Source organism: Lynx rufus, unplaced genomic scaffold (genome assembly GCF_022079265.1).
Source record: "Lynx rufus isolate CCGP_SWC_20201006 ecotype Redwood Valley unplaced genomic scaffold, mLynRuf1.p SCAF_51, whole genome shotgun sequence".
Lineage (NCBI taxonomy): Eukaryota > Metazoa > Chordata > Mammalia > Carnivora > Felidae > Lynx > Lynx rufus.
The window spans coordinates 1,137,188-1,156,836 of record NW_025814869.1 but is presented as its reverse complement, the minus strand read 5'-3'; the positions used below and the strand labels follow the sequence as shown (position 1 = coordinate 1,156,836).

Genomic DNA, 19,649 nt, shown 5'->3' with positions numbered 1-19,649 from the left:
AGCTGCTCTCTCTCAGCCTGCACCTATGGACTCAGGGTATTTCTCTACAGAAGAACACTCTGACCTGGTTTCAGATGTTTCTGCACTATATGCAGGAACGAGCTAAAAATGGTAAGTGGCAACATTACAGTCCCTCTCTGGCACACCCCTGAAGGACAGGGAAAATTCTAGTAGGCAAAATGTTGAACAGTGCTGGGTGAGGCTTATCAGTGGTATCCATAAGCATTCAGCTGGTATCAATGGAGAAGACAGATGCGCAGGAGCGAAAAAGATTGGTGCCTTCTATGTGGAGAGTGTGCTCTGGAGTATTTGTGTAGTAGTGAGGATCTCCCTGTCCAATCTGAGATAAGACTCCCCTTCAGTTTCAGAAGCCAGGTTTCTCCTTGTTGATAAGAAGCCTGAAGACGTTCAAAGGAAAATCCAGGTAGGGTGAAGGGAGGTATGGTGGAGCAAGAAAGAACTTTTTGTTTGAGGATGTGCTCAGTTAAATAATTTCCTCAGTAAGTATGTAATGGCTTAAAGAACTGGGCATCAGAGTTCAGCAAGCTTTTGTCAGCTCCTATTACAGAACCATTTTAAAGAGGGTTTCAAGCGCATCCAATGAGATGGTATCAACTTGTAACACAAGAAAGTTTAGAGAAGCTAAAGTACATCAGATAGTAACAGTATATGTATGCACAATACACACCATATACTACTATCTACCTTATAGACACTAAATGTCTTTATCCCTGGTAATAATTCTTTATTCCCTCATTTTCCCATGTGTGGAACTGAGGCAGAAAATAGCTGAGAAATGTGACAAGATAACAAACATTGCAAAGACTTAGTATACAAATCTACAGTCTAGGTCTAGGATCTGTACTATTTCTCAAAACCAGTACGACAAGTAGTTGGAGGTAGCAAACACACACAGGATTAGAACATGAGTAAGATTTAACACATGGGGGGAAAGCTGGACCTGCTATATGGCCTTCTTTTGCTTGTATTTCTTTTTTAGCAGGGAGGACGGAAAGAAAAGGAAACAGACCTCCCACTTATGAGTTCAGTTGCGTTTAGCCTTCTCTGTGTCGTAACTATGAATTTGGAGCAAATTCCGTATTTCTGGGCTGGAGCACAATACTTAGGTTTATCACCTGAACCTACAGAGGTATAGGCAGGCCATTATTTCCCAGAGAAAACAGGGCATGGGCCATTGCCAAAACAAGGACATGCCACATCTGCATCAATAACTCTTTATTAAGAATTCCAACTTTAACAGCAGAAAGCAGCAACAGAAACAGTTCTCAAAATGATGTAAGGCTTATGTCCCTGGCTAGGCACAGGTTTTGCCACAACTAGAAGGGATCTGGAAATAAACTGCAGATTGGGAAGTCAGCAGATGGAGTAGCGTACATATGGGACTTCAACATCCTCACCACTCTCATCGTTGCAGCAGAGCTCAAGCACCAGTGCCTGCACATGGCTGCCCAGCTTTCGCTTTGACACACGGCTCACAATTTCTGTCATTCTGGGAAGAGAGAAGTCACAGAGTTAAAAAGCAAGACAGAAACAAACAGTGAACACTAAGTAGTGAGGCTTCCCACCCCACACCAAGGCCTTCCTCAGCCTGCCAAGTGGCCAACTCACGGTTGATCCAACCGTTCCCTGAGCTTGGTAGCTGGCATGAAAAAGGAGTATAGCATGGATACGCCTTGGGACAGCATGGTAATCTCTAATTTGTGCTCTGTCTGGAAAGGGTGGGAAGGAGAGACAATAGTATCATAGAAGAGTATGAATCACCTGCATAACCAACATCCCTAGGTGGAGAAGTGTAGAAAAGGCTTACCTTAAAGTAATCAAGGAACTGTTTAAGAGTCATCTCTTCACCATTAGGCTGCAGCCCCTGTACCTCAAAGCGATCCCACAATGTCCACTCTTGGTTATAGTACTGTAGGACAAAGCACAGGGGAGTAGAACAGGGGAGGGGAGTTATCCCTGATGATCTTGGTGCCATGAATCAACATAACTTTTTAAGACCAATCAATCACAACTTTCTTTTCTCCCAACGCTCCTATGGCCCCATATCATTGTAAGCAAGCAACAGACATTCCTTTGACCAATGAGGCTACATAATACATATTCTGCTCTTTCACTCTCCTCTCACATCCTTTACCTTTCCATTTAGTATCATCTAAGTGGCCTACTCATTACTTTACAAATATGCCAGCCACATTTCTACTTTGTACAATTCAAAAAATTCTGTGACGAATAGAAAAGGGTACAAGAAAGATATAGATAGGCAAATATATAAAGTCTCACCTGGTATGGGGCAGTTTTATATACACAGAGACACATACATACACACACCGTATCCACCACATACACAGCCTCACTCACTGATAGACAAAACCACAAATTTCCATACAAGTATGTCCCCACCTGGTGACGGGGTGGGGCAAGAGGCTCAGAAAAGCTGAAGAAGGGCAGGGCCAAGTTGATAAAGCTGTTCTTGTAAGACTCAAGCTGCTGGTGTCCCTGAACCACCTTATATAGCTCCAGACACACAAGGCCAACTATAGCTGCTGTGGTTGTAGCAATGGCAGGGATGATCTTCCCTGCAATCAGCTTGCTCTGTGAGACAGAGGATGTAGTCACTAGAGAAGTTCAGGGTCTACATAAGAGTACAAATATGGCAGACTCAACCTTGGGAAAGGATCTAGACTAATTATTACCTTGTGTCGATCTGCAGGGGGAATGTTATAGTTCTCTGCTCGGAGATTAGATGCAGCCACAATGAAATCCATATGAAAGTTGCTGTCATCATCCTTTTGTGATTGGGAAGACAGGAAGAATAGGAGAGACAGAGAGGAAAAAAAGGTTTCTTGGCTACTAAGGACTGAAGTACATTCTACCTCAGTTACCTTGCAGACCAGCCTAAGAATCTGGCAGGCCTGTAATCTCCATAAAAGCGTATGATTGCTTAGCCCATCCTCCTATCCTGATGAAGGCCCAAACCCTCCTAGCACCTTCTCAAAGTTGATGGGGTACATCTTGAACCCACGGAGCTTCTCTGGGCTGGGAAGCATGGCTTTGAGCTCCTGTAGGCGGCTATCATCTGTAGGAAGGGAGGGACATGTTAGTCCTTCAGATCCCAGGCCAGGGTCTCAGTGAAAGCAGGAGACCAGAATGGGGCAGAGGTGTTCAGCAGATAAAGGATTTGAGTAAGACAGACACTATAGGAAAGAGCTGGGGGCAGTGGGGAAGGCAGAGCAGAAAATATCCCAAAAAAGAAAGTAGACAGAGGTAAGAGCATGAAGAGAGACATAAATGAATGATGCTGAGAAACAAAGATAAAAACATTAAGAAAGGATGTGGGGTGCCTGGGTGTTTCAGTCATTTAAGCATCTGACTTGACTTCACCTCAGGTTATGATCTCATGGTTCACTGCACTAAGTCCTTTCTTGGGCTTCCAGCCTGCATAAGCCTGCATGAGCTTAGAGCCTGCATGTTCTCTCATTCCATCTCTCTCAAAATAAATAAACTTAAAAAAAAGAAAATATGTAGATAGCAGCACTATTCAGAACACACAAGAGGTGAAAGCGCTGAAAGTGTCAATTCACTGATGAATGGATGACGATGTGACATACACACACATACATACACACAAATACACAATGGCATGTCAGTCATAAAAAAAGGATGATATCTTGCCATTTGCAATGCCATGGATGGACCTAAGACACATTTACATGAGATACCTGTAAGAATCAACAATCAAAGACATAGGAAACACAATGGTTACCAGGGGCTGGGCAGAAGACATCTGTGGAGTTACTGTTTAGTTGGGACAGAATTTCAGATTTGAAAGCTGAGAAAGTTCTAAGCATGTTCTACAACAATATGAGTTTACTTAACATTACTGAAAAAAATAATTAAAAACAGTTAACATTTTAAGTCTTCAGTGTTTTTTACCATAATTAAAACAACTGTAGGTTAAGATATAAAAATACAAGATCTTAAAGAATGACACAGAATTTGAGCCTGGATAGCTCAGTCAGTTGAGCTTCTGACTTCGCCTCAGCTCATGATCTCGCAGTCTGTGGGTTTGAGCCATGTCTGGCTCTGCAGTGACAGCTCAGAGCCTGGAGTCTACTTCAGATTCTCTGTCTCCCTCTCTGCACCTCCCCAGCTCTCACTCTCTCTCAGAAATAAACATTAAAAAAAAATGATAGAGAAATGAAGAGACATACAGAAAGATAAGAGAACAGGATAGAAATAAATGTGGAAAAAATTTAAAAAAAGGGGAATTAGGGAGAAATAGAGAGAAGAGAAATACGAAAAGAATAAAAACAAAATCTGAAGACAGAGATGAAGAAGAATGGCAGAGATAAAAATATGTGAAGAATGACATAGATGAAAATCCATGTAGAGTTGACAGCTAAAGAAATATACAGAGAAGAAAATGAGTGAAGGTATCTGGAAAGGGCAATGAGAGATATGAGAGATACATAGGGGAGAGATATATAGAGGAAGAAACAGAAAAACATACACAGAAAAAATACAATATAGAGAAGAGCTTACAGAGCATGAGATAAGAAAAGGGAGAGATAGAGGGAAATGAAAGTTGAGTGTTGAAGGCTAGTTCCAGAGGGTGAAATGACAAGGGAAATCTTGAGAAGAGATGAAGACATGGAGGTCAATATTAGGTTAAAACACAGAGAGATGGAAGTTGGGGATATGGATAGGGACATGAGAAAGGAAATGAACAAGGAAAGGTATCAAGGCAGAGACACTATTGGTGAATAGTTTCTCTCTCCCCCAGACAAACACAATAAGAAAATGGAGAACAGGACAACAAAAAAGGCAAACACAGGGGCGCCTGGGTGGCTCAGTCGGTTAAGCGTCCGACTTCGGCTCAGGTCACGATCCCACAGTTCGTGAGTTTGAGCCCTGCGTCGGGCTCTGTGCTGACAGCTCAGAGCCTGGAGCCTGCTTCACATTCTGTGTCTCCCTCTCTCTGCCCCTTCCCTGCTCATGCTGTGTCTCTCTCTGTCTCAAAAATAAACAAACATTAAAAAAAAAAAGGCAAACACACACATAGAAAAGAGGTGCAAAATTAATTTTTCTGAGAGCCAAAATAGGAAAAAGAAACATGGGGAAAAGATATTCATGGAATTTCATGGAATACAGGAAAGAATTTACCTCAACTATCATTATACTGGAGGAAGCAAAGTCCAAAGGACAGTAGCGGTAAAACCTCAGGCTTGGAAACTCAGAACAGAAAAACTTAGCACTAGAGTGGAAACTTGGATGAACAGGAGGTAAGTGGGATAGTGGCTCTAGGCCAACTGGCTAACCACTCTCACCAACAGAGGCACTAGTATTCTGAAGTTCCTGGTCAGACACATGGATCTTGACACCAGACTTGGGGGTGAATTCAGGTACATGCACAGACTGTAAGAGTATGGCCACAGCAGCTCGGTCCTGAGACCCAATCAGACCATAAGTCTGGGCAAAGAGGTTGGCAGCAGCCATCACATAATCCAGATGCAGGGGCTAGAAGGCAAGATATGGACTGGTAAGCACATCAATCCTCGCTTTAGAATCTCACCATTCTTTGTAGCCACCCACTTTTCATCAGATCCCAGGATACCCTAGGAGTAGACTTACATTGCTGACATCAAAGATGAGTGGGTGTGGACAGCGTTTGGGCCCAGACCAGAATAGGGCTCCAGAGCTTGTAAGCTAAGAGGACAGAAAAGGGTTTAGGGGGAGAAGGGCCTGAGAAGAGGCAATCACGACTCTTTATTTAAAACCAGAAGTCTCAACTCACTACCTCCAAGCACTCCCTTTGTGATAAACACAGAACTATTTGTCAATATGTTGTGAAGTATCAGTCACTGTACCAACTTAACTTTAATAAATACAAATTGGTCCTCCAAAAACTCCCAAGAAATAGGTCATCATTATCCCTTCGTAAATGAGGATACTAAGGTGCAGAAAGAAAATACATGATTTGCCCCAAGGTCAAATGAAGCTGAAACTTCAACTATTTATACTCTTAACTCCAAAGTTTTTCTCCTATGAGGTATACAGTCCTGAATTGAGAATTGGGTATGACTCATCCTATACTACAGAAAAGGAAAAGAAAAGCCAAATACCTTCCATGAGAAAAACTGGATGCAGGGAAAAACACATATGTGAATGCAAAAATGCACTGCCTCAATCATGTCATGAAATCTCCAGGTCTTGCTGTGCCTGTCACAGTGGGATTAGCTACATTAAGAGCCCTCAGCAAGCTCCCTATTTCCAGATAATGCCTTCTGCCAAATGAACCCAGCAAATATGTAATACCTGTTCAGGTGGAAAGTTGTGCAAAAGCTGGCGAATGTTGTTGGAGTACTGACTGTGCCAGTGGTGGTAAGCCCAAGTTACACAGTCAGCCCAGGTCTGTGGCCGCTGTAGCACCAGACTACGCTGCACAGCCTCCAGCATCTCCACTGGTTGGGTGCCTGCCAGCCGCAGTGTCCGTTCCACAAACTTGGAGTCTCTAAAATGAATCAGAGAGGAAATAGGCATGATTACACAAATAGGCCCCACGAATGGGCTTAACTCCATGGAAAGGTTGATGTGTCTCCAACGGAGTCAGGACCAAACCTTCATTAATTTATTCACAAAGTATAGCTGGTGGTGAACCATACAGTGGTTACAGTATGCCTTGGATAGCATGCAGGGGACAGGTGAGGGAGCATTTGGACAGAAGGATTACTCACATGAGGTACTGGTTGACATTTTCTGCTGGCTGCTTGAAGAGACCTTCAAACTCATCCCGAGCCCACTGCAGACAAAGCAAATCAATTAGATGGGGCTGAAAGACAAAACTGAGTTTCTGCAGGAATTAGAAAGACCATCAGTGAATGAATGAAGCAGTTAGGAACAACATGGCTGCGACAAGAGAACAGAGGAAGGAAACCCCTCAAAAGTGGCCCCCACATCACAAGCCCTACTACCTCAACTTAAAAACAAATGACCTTGATCTGGGCAGTGGTTACACAAGTATATAAAAGTATGTGGAAAATTTATTCTTAGAATATATGTACTCTATGTGGTATGCCAAAAACAAAATATGAATGATCCATACAGGTCATGGGGACTGGGCACAAAATAAGATAGAAATTTTGCCTTCTGAGATTTACAAGGTCAGTATAGCCACTGGTGATGTCATCTGTAGCCTAGAGATCCAGATTCAAATGCAAGCTCTGTCACACTTTTGTGTCTGCTGACATAGAAGGTATGCCTTTATCTCTGTATCCTCATTATGAAAACATACTCTGTAAAAACAGTATCTATTAACTCACGTGTTGGAATGTTGAAAAGAACACGTACGTACATACTTAAAGCTTACAACTACCTAACTGGTAAATACCTTGTGAGAGATACTTCTCTCATCCTACTTTAAAGGTAAGGCATCTGAAGCACGAAGAGGTTAAATCTAAGAGTCACATACTAAATTTATTTTAAGGGATACTATATAGTCCTTCTGCACGCTGGGTACAGCAACAAAACTATTATCTAGGAGAGGTTTTATGCAGGTAGAGAAATGTATTTATATACATTTACACACACATTTGTATACATACACATAAACACACATAGGATGGAAACATACATTCTAATGAAGTTTACCAGTTTAAATACATCCATTCTGTACCTGCTGGGTTAGGAGGGAACAGATTAAACTACTTTGTTTTCCTCATTTTCTTCCTACCCCCATACTCCTAAACATGGCATTTAAAGACTGCATTAAGAATCATTTTCATAATACAGTGGTCATTACTGGGTTTACAGAAAACTGGAATTAGGTTAGGTTAGGTTCTGGGTATTGGTTAAAATGACTACGCTCACCTTGTCCATTTACATGATATGTTCACTATTGTATATGTACATTATACAAACATTCCAAATGTTAAACATATTTAGTGCAATAGTTAGGAAAACCTAACTATGGACTAAAACTAGAAGTAATTAAGTAACTAGTAGAGATAATAATAAATGAGTATTGTCAGGGCAGATGGGTGGCTCAGTCAGTTGAGTGTCTGACTCCTGATTTTGGCTCAGGTCATGATCTTACGGTTTCTGAGCTTGAGCCCTGCATCAGGCTCTGCATTGACAGAGTGGAGCCTGCTTGGGATTCTCTGTAACTCTCTCCCCCACCCCGATGTCCATGTGTATGTGTTCTTTCTCTCTCTCTCTCTAAGTATTTTAAAGGAAATTAATTTTATTTAGCAAGAAAATAACATTCTGTTTACAGAGAATCACATCTTCGTTTTTCTGATTTAAATTATAAAAAATACTTTATTGTTACACAAAATATCTGTCTCTTTGCTTCCAAAATAAAAATTTTTAACCAAAAGATATCATTTACTAAAGCTTAGACTGCAGGATATAAAGTGAGGAAAAGAGATGTGAAGAAAAGGCAGGTCATTCTGAAGCCTACGTCACCTGAATAATAAGTTTGGTGACTGAGATGCTACCTAGGTGCTTGTCTCTTCCACCTCTCCCTCCCTCCAAGGGTGATCACCTGCAGTGTGTGTTCGATGGCATTGGGGAAGTTCTTCAATGTACAAATGGGGATGGACTTCTCAGGAGGGTCCTGGCTGGAGCTGTAGGACTCTGTCAGGAAGGGGATAACAACCTGCACATTACCCTTTGTCCCCAGGGTGCCTGACTCTAGCAGTGGTTTACGGTAGTACACACAGCGGCAGTCCATGTACATGCCTATGGGAAGATGACAGGGCATGGTAATATTAAAATAGGGCAGGTAGACAGACATTCCCCACAATACCACGTTATCCTGCTTTTTCCTCACCCTCCTCCAAACTCACGGGTATCCACATTGTCCAGGGCATTGGCAACACCATCAAGGTTTTGGAAGAAGCTGTCATCATAGATATGCTCTGTGTCAGGGCCAACACGATTCTGATGGCTCATTACCCGGATGTGTGGATTTATTTGGCGTACAGCTGCAGCAGCAGTGTCAGATTTCAATTTCTGGGTAGGGATGGAGAAGGGAGTGTCATTCATATTTGCCCAATAAACCTTTACAAAGTGGTTTTGAGTACTGATTTATTTACTGATGGGCAAGATCTAGGCTCTTAGTTCAATAGGCTTCCTGATCTTGCAGTAGTCTATGACAAATGCCACACAGCTGAGGGTGTGACAAATGGAGCAGGCATGAGTGGAAAAGGAACAGTAAAGCACATAGGAAACAATGGATCAGATATCTATAACATCTATTATTTTTTTAGTTAATAGCATCCAGAGTTGGGATACAGTTACCCAAATAAAAACAAGATCCTTGTACAAGTACAAATAGTTCCCTCTAAAAGCCCAAGTCAAGTCACATTCCTCTTTTTGCTCAAAACCCTATACTGGTTCCCACTTTCACATAGGGCATGAGTTGGCTCATATTACTTCTACAACCTCATATCCCACCACAGTCCCCTCTGTATTTCTCTGTTCTTTGATCACAATGAGCAATATTCTAACATCAGGGTTTGGCTCAGAATGCTACCTTTACTTGATACAATCTTTCTTGAGTTATCTTCTCATTCTCCTCTATCATCCAAGTCTTACAGAAATACCACCCTTCCATTGAGGACATCCTTGCCATAGTGAAAACTACTTTCCATGGCACTTCCCTCTCATTCTTGTTTTTCGTTGTTGCCTTTGTACAGTAAATTGAACCTTCTAACATTAGCTAATTATCTTGCTACGGTAGTTACTGTTTATTACAACCATCCTCAAATGTAAGTTTCTTAAAAAGAGCTTTTGTTATGTGGGGCTACAGCTACCAGTATTTCTTGTATTAAAAATTTTAACTGGCAAAATTTTTAATTATTAGTTGTTTTAAAAATGGAATAATTCCATTACATAGAGTAAATATTATGAAAAGTTTTCCAATACAAAAGTTCAGTCACAAAAGTCAATTTATATCAAAAAAAATTATTTTTTTTAACATTTCAAAAGACAGAGAAAGACAGAGTACGGGGGGAAGGGCAGAGAAAGAAGGACACAGAATCCAAAGCAGGCTCCAAGCTCTGAGCTGTTAGTGCAGAGCCTGAAGTGGGGCTTGAACCCACTAACCGTGAAATTATGACCTGAGCTGAAGTTGGACACTTAACCAACTGAGCCACCCAGGCTCCCCTAACTAAATTTATATTTTTGCAAATGTTTTCAGTTAACAATCTCTTACAAGGCAGCTGGATTCTCGCATTTACTACATTCAGTCTGTTATATATTTCCTTGAATAATATAAGAAACATTCAATTCACAGAACTACATTTTAATAACATTTTCAGAGGATTATTGGTATTTAAAAAAATCGAGACTTAACAAGTGATAGTATTTTAAAGTGTAGTTGCAAGGTAAAATCTTGAATCTATACCAAAATCTACTGGTTTGTTTTGCATTTTTTAAAAAAGTTTGTTTGTTTGTTTGTTTATTTATATTTAGACAGGGGATGAGAGGGGAGTGGAGACGGAAAACATCTAAGTTGGGCAGGGGCACAGAGGGACACAGAATCCCTAGCAGACTCCAATGAATCATGAAATCATGACCTGAGCTGAGATCAAGAGTCAGATGCTTAACCAACAGAGCCACCCAGTGCCCATTTTGCATTTTAAATGGATCTCTAGCTACTGCTCAATTGGTACCATCAAGCATTGGTCATTTGGAAAAACTTATGTTATTGAGTTAGGGAAGCCTTCCATTTTCACCTGACAAAATAAGAGTGAAAAGGCAAATAATATCTTAGTAGTCTTGAAACAATTATGATCCTGGGAACTTGACAGAAAGTGTTGTGGACCTCCGAGCGTTCTCACAAGAGCAATGCTATGCTATGCATTCAAAATATCTAGGTCAGTGCATAGTAGCTGGATGAAAAATAAAACTCTGAGGCAGCAAAAATAACACTGAACTTTACACAAGACTTCCAAGATAGATCCTTCTGTATAACCCAACTTCTACAGTCCTACATTAGCAGTTACCAAAGATCAACGTAAAAAAAAGAGTTGGGGGAGGTATAGAATGGCAAACAAAATGAAAGACATGGTAAATATTCAAATGTCTGCTGAAAGAAACACTGAATGGTAGAAAAAAGTAATGAGGAAAATGAAGAAGGAAAGATAGTTAAAAAGACCTAAGTTATTTAGATTGATGACAAGAAACATAGTAGAAAAGTGAAAGAAATAGTTCAACTACTTGCCCCGTCCACCCACTCACCGTGACATCCCAGGGCCGGAACAAAAACTGTCGGTTCAGATTGGATTTCTCAATGGTGTCCATGTCTGTAACAGTGATTGCCCCCTCACTGCAGCCTAGACCAATCATGGCAAAGTTCTTGAGCAGTTCACAGCCAATGGCCCCTGCGCCCACCTGAGAGTTTCCCAAGAAAAGAGAAAGAGACTGGTTATGGTGAATGAGAGAACCAAACACATGTGTTAGTCCTCACTCTCCCTGAAGATACTGAGAGAAAGAGAATGTAGTGTTACATACTCAAATCCTAAAGTCACAAATACCTATGGTCATCTATGGAATGAGGCACCAGAGAAGAGAATAAAGGCACATACCAGGTCTTCCTTTGCTATGAAAAAAATGATGAAACAGAGGAGATAAAGGTTCAAAACCTCTTTGTGAGGCAAGATACTCCAGAAAACATAGGCCAGAAGCAAGAACAGATAATGGTGGCTGGAGCCCAATGGGATCACTTACCAAGAAGTACTTCTGTTTGCCCAGCTTCTCTTGCAGGTCTGAACCAAATACAGCCACCTGCCCATCATAACGGTTCTGGCACTGAGTCATATGAAGAAAGGAAGATCAGAGAAGAGCTGCCTTGCCAAAGACTCATAATAGTACCTTCCCCATGGGGACCCCTCACATACCGGGAGGCACTTGTCCTCTGTGAGAGCCTGTCTGTCCTCAGGGAGACATTCAAGGGCATCAAAGTAGAGCCACTGCATAATAGGCATAAACTTCCCAGAGCAGGCCTGGAGAGAGGGGAAGAAATGGGCGGTCACCAGCGGTTAATCAGAATCTGACAAAGATGGACAGCCAGTGATGGACTCAAGAAGGCCCTGGCCCATCCTCAACTCTGTCCTTTTTAACCCACACTGACCTTCATTACTTCCTGGGCAGCCAGGCCCCCAATGAAGGCATTTATGGGTGCCAGATCCCCAGCAGCCACATATGCCAGCTTTCGAATGAGGTCTTCATCCAGGCTGTCCTGCCGCACTGCAGGCAGGGCTTGAGCATTTATAGCATGTGCTAAGGTCACCAGTTCTGTTGCATCCTCCTAGAAGGGCAAAAGGAAATTAAGAGAGGACCTGAAGTTAGGCCAACTGTGGGGAAAGAGACAGGGAAAGAGTAGATGGAGAACAACTGAGGCCATGGGTCAAGGATGCTGGGTGACTTGCCCACTACCTCATTGTGGGGCCGAGGGGACCGGCCATGCTGAGCACAGAACTGGTGCAGGGCCTGGAAGCCAATGTGCAGCTGACCAGGGCGAGAATACTTGGCAAAATCCGTTACCACAAAGTCTGGCTCTGCCAGTGACGCTAGCAAGGATTTCTGTGGGAGAGTAGAGTATGAGCACTACCGAAATTAAAATCCTAGAAATGTGGAACCCTAACCCAACCCCCACATATACTCACAAAGCTGATCTTCTTAGGTACTTTGACCTGATGGACAATGCCTCCCTGGATATACTCAGAGAAGTTGGAAGTGTCGCAGATACTAAAGGTATAGGGACCTATGGGATGAAAAGAATGGAGTATATATCAGTCCAAGCACCAATCCTATTCCAAATCAGAAAACCAACAGCACCATCTAAAGAAGAATGAAAAAGCCATCCTGACCCAGCTCCACAGTAAAAGAACTTATTCAAAATACAACAAAGTGTGTGTGGGGGGACAACAAAATAAGTCACATAGCTTAAAATACATGTAAGTGGGAGTTCTGGATAGAGACAATGGGGTGGGAGGGAGTAAAAAAGTAGTATTTGGAAAAAAAATTATGGCCAGTAATTTTCTAAAATCGGGTAAAACTGTAAACCCACAAACATTAAATTCAAAACAACAAACAAAAGAAACATGGAGAAAACTACACCAAGGTACACTGTCATAATCATATTGCCTATAATCAGTGGTAGAGAAAATAAGCACATTACACAGAGAGAAACAGGCAAAGAATGAAGGTATACTTCTTCTGGAAAATAATGGAAGCGAGAAAATACAGCAACATTTTTTAAGAAATAAAACAAAAAAACTGTTAATATACCATTCTACGGTTCACAAAAATGTCTTTTCAAAAACATAGTCAAAATAAAGACAATTTAAATCATTAAAAAGCTGAAAAAATTACCAAGAATGAACCCCATGATTACAACAAATGGTAAAGGGCATCCCTCAGGTAGAAAGAAAACTATCCTAGATATAACTCTGGACCTATGTAGAAGAAAAAATGGTGGCATATGGTAAAAATAGACTTATCTTATTCCTTCAGTCTCTTTAAAATGGTAATTATTAAACCCAAATGAATACATTGACAAATTTATTACAATCATAAAACATAAATGGTGAACCAGAAATTGGGAATATTCTGGCTATAAAAAATAAGGCCATTTATTACACATGAGGTGACAAAGTGTTACCAGGCCTACAGAAAGTTCTGTGTTATATGTTCAAAAGCAAAAAAAAAAAGTACAGTCAACAAACTAAACAGTACATAAAATCAAACGCTAGTGGCATAAACTTCTGCTTTTAGTTTAGTTCACATCTGTTTAGTAAGTTCCCATGGACACATCTCTCAAGTCTTAGCTCAGGTTTCCAAGGCATATCCTTTTAGCCTTTGGTATAATTCACATTACAGATATGTGTCACTTCTTGGCCTCTGGGTCAACCATTTCTTGTCCCCAGCCTTGACATACCCAGGACTTTGATCTCTATGGGACATGTGCCATTTAGTTCATTCATGCCCTGGACCTCTGTAAAGGAGACAAAGTCACCGCTCTCAAATCCATGCCGGGCCTCATCCAAGCAGGTGACAACACCAGGGCAGTCCTGGTTGGAAGAGAAGTAGAAATCAGAGGTACGCTCAGGGTACCAGGAGCAGGCAAGGAAAACTACTGCTGCCCTTGCTTGCCAAAGCCCTGGGGCCAATCTCCTTACCTTGGTAACCATAGATACCATAGCACTTAGAGGCTGCTCCCCACTGGAATCTGAAAGGATCATTTCTTCTCCAAAATCACAGAACAATTGCCTGTAGAAGATGACAACAGGACTAGAGCCTGAGACCTATGCACACAGGTACACTATATGTCCTTCAAGATGCAGTGAATACTTGCTAAGTAAACACAGCCCACCACTGCTGGCAATCAGACGGAACTCAGGCCAAATGGGGAAACCTAAACATGCAGTATCAAAAAACCTAGGCTTCTGTTGGCTGGGAGTAGCATGAGTTCAGTGGGAGTAAAACGGTCTTGCCGAGGCCTGGCAAGTGCTGGGGAGAAAGAGGGGCAGGTACTCACCCAAACAGGCCCCGTGTATCTGCCACGACCAGCTTGATTCCATGGCTATGACAGAACTCACCCACCTGCAGCTGGTCCTCCAAAGGAGAGTTGGTAAGAACTACCACCTATACAGAAAAGTATGTTTATGGAGAAGGCTTGGTACTGGGGTGCAGGACAGTTAAGAAAATAAATGAGAAAAGTAGATTGGGGTGGATCAACATTCAGACAGTCCAGGATTGGTGGGCTATCTTGAGTTAAACTTTGCTGGCTAAGTCTTCTTCTAAAAACATTTAAAGGGGCGCCTGGGTGGCGCAGTCGGTTAAGCGTCCGAGTTCAGCCAGGTCACGATCTCGCGGTCCGTGAGTTTGAGCCCCGAGTCAGGCTCTGGGCTGATGGCTCAGAGCCTGGAGCCTGTTTCCAGTTCTGTGTCTCCCTCTCTCTCTGCCCCTCCCCCGTTCATGCTCTGTCTCTCTCTGTCCCAAAAATAAATAAACGTTAAAAACATTTAAAAATATCTGTGTATGTCATGCACAGTAAAAACGAGACTCACTGAAGACAAGAATCATCTGACTCTGATAAGAAAGGTATCAAGAGGTACTGGGAAACAGTTTGAAGACTAACAAACTCTTTTATTTGATAAACACCTAATCCTGCCTTCCTACAGTGCCTGGGAAAACAAAAAATGAAACATAACTGTGTTCCCAAAGTGGGGTGTATACCCCACATTCCACCCTCACTAGCTTCAATAAATGAACAAATAAATGACAAAAAAAACCTGTTCAGACATCATCTGTGGGGATCTGTGTCTGATGATTCTACTCCCTCAGGAATTCCAGTACCTCTGTCCTCTGGGAAACCCTACAGAAGTGCATCAGCACCTATCATCCTTCTTTCCATTCTAGTTATTTAACTAACAGATATTTGGAACTGATACTGTGCCAACTCCTATTATGTTCAACCCTCACTAAAAGTCTGAAGTCAGTAGTGCTGTTATTCCTGTTCTACAGACTGAAAAATATAGGCAGATGAACTAAGTTACTCGTTCAATGTAAGACAATTATGAGAGGTAAGCATATACCAAGGCAGTCTGGCTTCAGAGTTTAATGAGGATTGGAACACAAACAGTAGCTCACAATATCTGGCCTGCTGAATACGTGTGAGTTCCCCTGAGGACAGATCTAGGACATAATTCCTGACTGTATCCTTTAGGCCTCCCCACACATAACCTAAACACTGGAATAATCTATTAAGTAAATACTGAACAAATAAACCAGAAACAGAATCTAGGAAAATTAGGCAAGAAGCAGTATGCTCCAAGTACCTGGAAACCAGTAAGGAAGTCTTCAACAAGGGCCCCAGTATAGGTGGTGACAGGCACATAGCTGTTGAGCTCAGCAAGGCGGGGCTGTGATACCTCAGCTCGGTTTTTACCAATGTCCTCCTCCCGCAGGTAGAACTACAAAAGAATACAGGAAGAGAAGTAAATGCAAAACCCAAGGGGGTTGGTACATGGGCAAAGGTAGTAAAAGAACGAGGAAGAGGTACCTGGGAGGAGAGATCAGCCCACTGAGCAGTGCCTTGGTCATGCAGTGTGACAGCTTTGACCCCACCAAGGATGATATTCTTGGCAATTTCCACACCTAGCCCCCGGAGGCCTGATACCAGTACAGTGGATGTCTGGAGATGTCTCATTGCCTCATGGCCCAGCACATACCTGCAAGGTTAAGGGAGATTCTGGGTGATGATGTGAGCCACTCAACACTATCCTCTCTGTGCCCCCTCCCAATCAACATTCCCATAGTTTGCCGCACTTACAGCTGTCGGGAGTAAAGACCCTCATCTATGTCAGTTTCATTGCCTTTTTTCTGCATTCCCTAGGAATGGAGGAGGAAAAACAGTTTCAGAGAGTTAGCAGGAATGTAGGTTAAACAGGTCACAGTCACTTTCTTACCAACCAGCTTGGATCCAACTTATTAGTCTCTAAGGGAAAGACACTCACGTTGCTTGGTCCTAAGGGCATGTTGAACATTACAGAATAGGAAGATGAGCAGTCAGTACTTGTTTCTGGATCAGGCCCAGGTACGCAGCGTTTCTTGGATAGTGGTGAGCTGGACATCTGAAGGCAAAGTTTAGAGCTAAGCCAGATGTAGATGATTTCTGTCAGCAGCAACTCTGGGGAATGGAAGGATTTATGTACTAGCAGCACTTTCTAAAGAACAGAAAGATAAAGAAGACATGCTAGGTATGAGTTCTGCTGTGAGGAAGTGGAAAGATGTGGCTGAGCTTGGATAGTTCAGGCTTAAATAAATGAGAAGCTTCTGGTAGAACCTCAAGTTCTCTGGTGTCTCTGGCCAGCAAACTTGTGCCCACAGAGGCTGAGGAAATGCCGGGAAAGAGATCTAGTCTGATGTAAGCCTGAAGGGGGAAGGGATGTCTGTTAATAGAGATCCTATGATGCTGAATGCAGAAGCTGTGAGCATTCACAGCTGTGAGCAGGAAGACCTGAAAGGCTGTCAGTGCAGACTATAAGACACAATAGTAAGGGATACTGAGAGAATACACAACACCTGTTGGCTTTTGAATGCATAAGGAAGGCCAGGGTGAGGTTGAGAGGTGGTAAGGACCAAAATCTGAATAGTATCAATAAGGGTAGATGCTGGTGGAAGAAAAGGTAGCAGTGGGGGAATGCTCTGATGGAAGATAGCTTTGCCCAAACAATTCCTGTCTGGTGTGTTTCTCACAAGGTTTTGAAGGATGATAGCTGGGAGTTATGCGAAAAGAATGCGGGCACCATTAAAAAAAAAAAATGAAGGGGCACGGGGTGGCTCAGTCTGTTCATCCAACTTGGGCTCCAGTCATGATCTCACGGTTCCTGAGTTCAAGCCCCGTGTCAGGCTCTGTGCTGACAGCTCAGAGCCTGGAGCCTGCTTCAGATTCCGTGTCCCCCTCTCTCTCTGCCCCTCCCCTGCTCCTGCTCTGTCTCTCAAAAATAAACATTAAAAATAAATTAAAAAAAAAAAGGTTCCTCAAAAGTAGACACTGGGGGCTTGTCACTGAAGGGCAGTCAGTGGTGCACCCAAAGGACTTTCATGAAAGATGCTAAGAACTTCGGGAGTTGGGGTTGTGGTTTATTGAGTACAAACACTGGGTCTAGAGATATCCATGAATGTTATGTAGAAAGAACCCTTTAGGAGCAGTTACTAGAAGTCAAATGCAAAACAAATGAACAACTCTCTGCACAGAAACGCTGGGTCCAAAGTGAGTTCAGTCAGAATTTACAATCAGAGCTGTGAGGAGTCTCTGAGAGAGACCCAGACTCTGATGGTCTGCCATAGACTCTGGTCTCTATTACTTTTCTGGCTTTGAAAAGTGTCTGGGAGGAGAAAGCCAGGAAGCCATATGATGTCTAGGGAAAAAAATGTTAGAAAAACCTCTTTTGGGAAAATGAGTGTCAAATAGAATGTCCCAGGGTGGCCTGGTCCCTTTTGGAGTCTGGGACGACAAATGACCCAGGACTGAAGGATAATTTTATTTTAAAATCCTTAAAGGCATATATTCACTAGGCATATTGAACCTGGTGTCTTAACACGCTAGGTCTGAAAAGGAATGAGTTTTTGCTTAGGTATGTTTGGCCTGAAGCTTTAAAAGCTAGTACCGGATCTTTGGCAACCCAAAGTCAGATTTCTGAAGAGAAATGTAGGCCGGGTCCCAGAATCTGTCCACCCATCCATCAACCCAGGTCAAGCCTGTTCAAAGTTTCCCGGAAAACCTGCCCGGTATGAGGACGCTTTGAAACGCTGTTTGTAACCAATGCAGGTTCCACGAGTCGCTTTGCCGCCAACTCCACATGCAGACAAAGCCTAGCCCAGCCGCCGCCCTCTTCTTACTCCTCCTCCCCCTCCGACTGGCTAACAAAGAGTTGCTGAGCCGCCGCGTTACCCTCTCCCGGCGGTCTCTTCCTCGATAAACACCTCCTTTACCTCAACCGCTGAAACAAAATGGCGGCCGCGGAACAGGACGCTCTAACCGGTCGTTTGTTCCTATTCTCGTCGTCCCCCCCTAATGAATCACGTATGACGTCATCATTCCTTGTACGTGATTCATTACGTACGCTGCCGGCATAACGGTACAACTCCATCTGGTGGCTGCCTCCAGTAAAATGGGTGTAAATTGGTATGCAAATAATTCCATTACAGAAAACCCTGGGACAAGAGCAAAGTCGACATAAAACTCACAATTTTTAGTCACGAATTATGCATGGCACTAGGTAATACACAATCCAGGAGAAGTCCGTGCTGAAAAACATTTGCAAACCAGGCAAATGAATGCTAACAAGTAATGAACTTTCCCAGTACGGCCAATGGTTTTTGAAGAGTGTGAAATTTAACTTTAAAATTGCAAATCGGCTACCAGCGCTGACAGATTTACACCCCGCCTCTTGAACTCCATCTCAAGAGGAGATGTCTCATTTTCCCCATCTCTACAACATGATAGCAGCATCCATATCTTTAGGTCAATACAAGTTACGAGATTTGAAATATTAGTTATATGAAAATAAGATAAAATGAAAATACGGTGTTCGTAGAAAGTTTACAACATTGTCTTATAAACAGTAAACACGAAATGTTACTTTTAAATACTTAATAATGTAAAATTCATATATTTTTTATATTAAATGAAATTGTTTATGGTGAGGATATTCCCTGGCATCTCAAAAACTTCCACTTTGGGCTATTATATCAATATAAAGCCTTGACACCCCCTTCCTTTTTTTTTTTTTTTTTAAGTTTTTTTTTTCAACGTTTATTTATTTTTGGGACAGAGAGAGACAGAGCATGAACGGGGGAGGGGCAGAGAGAAAGGGAGACACAGAATTGGAAACAGGCTCCAGGCTCTGAGCCATCAGCCCAGAGCCCGACGCGGGGCTTGAACTCACAGACCGCGAGATCGTGACCTGGCTGAAGTCGGACGCTTAACCGACTGCGCCACCCAGGCACCCCTTGACACCCCCTTCCTAAAGGATACTGGAAACCAGAGTGATAATGTTATCAATGCTCATTAAATAAAAATGACAGATACTAGGTCATCAAAGTCACCACCA

General features: G+C 42.5%; 1 protein-coding gene across 1 annotated transcript; it reads right to left on the bottom strand.

Moving 5' to 3' along the window:
• Positions 1 to 1,221: 1,221 nt before the first annotated feature.
• Positions 1,222 to 18,626, bottom strand: LOC124527592 (ubiquitin-like modifier-activating enzyme 1). The gene is made up of 26 exons (XM_047100692.1): positions 18,529 to 18,626; positions 16,548 to 16,664; positions 16,364 to 16,422; positions 16,094 to 16,262; positions 15,870 to 16,004; positions 14,567 to 14,673; positions 14,208 to 14,298; positions 13,967 to 14,099; positions 12,693 to 12,790; positions 12,463 to 12,609; positions 12,158 to 12,334; positions 11,925 to 12,029; positions 11,755 to 11,835; positions 11,266 to 11,418; positions 8,868 to 9,033; positions 8,564 to 8,760; positions 6,756 to 6,820; positions 6,337 to 6,532; positions 5,653 to 5,727; positions 5,349 to 5,538; positions 3,009 to 3,097; positions 2,715 to 2,807; positions 2,422 to 2,613; positions 1,829 to 1,930; positions 1,630 to 1,730; positions 1,222 to 1,510 (listed from the first exon to the last, which is right to left on the bottom strand). The coding sequence occupies exons 2-26, from the start codon at positions 16,662 to 16,664 to the stop codon at positions 1,375 to 1,377; spliced, it is 3,174 nt and encodes a 1,057-aa protein (XP_046956648.1). The 5' UTR covers positions 18,529 to 18,626; the 3' UTR covers positions 1,222 to 1,374.
• Between the last annotated feature and the right edge of the window lie 1,023 nt (positions 18,627 to 19,649).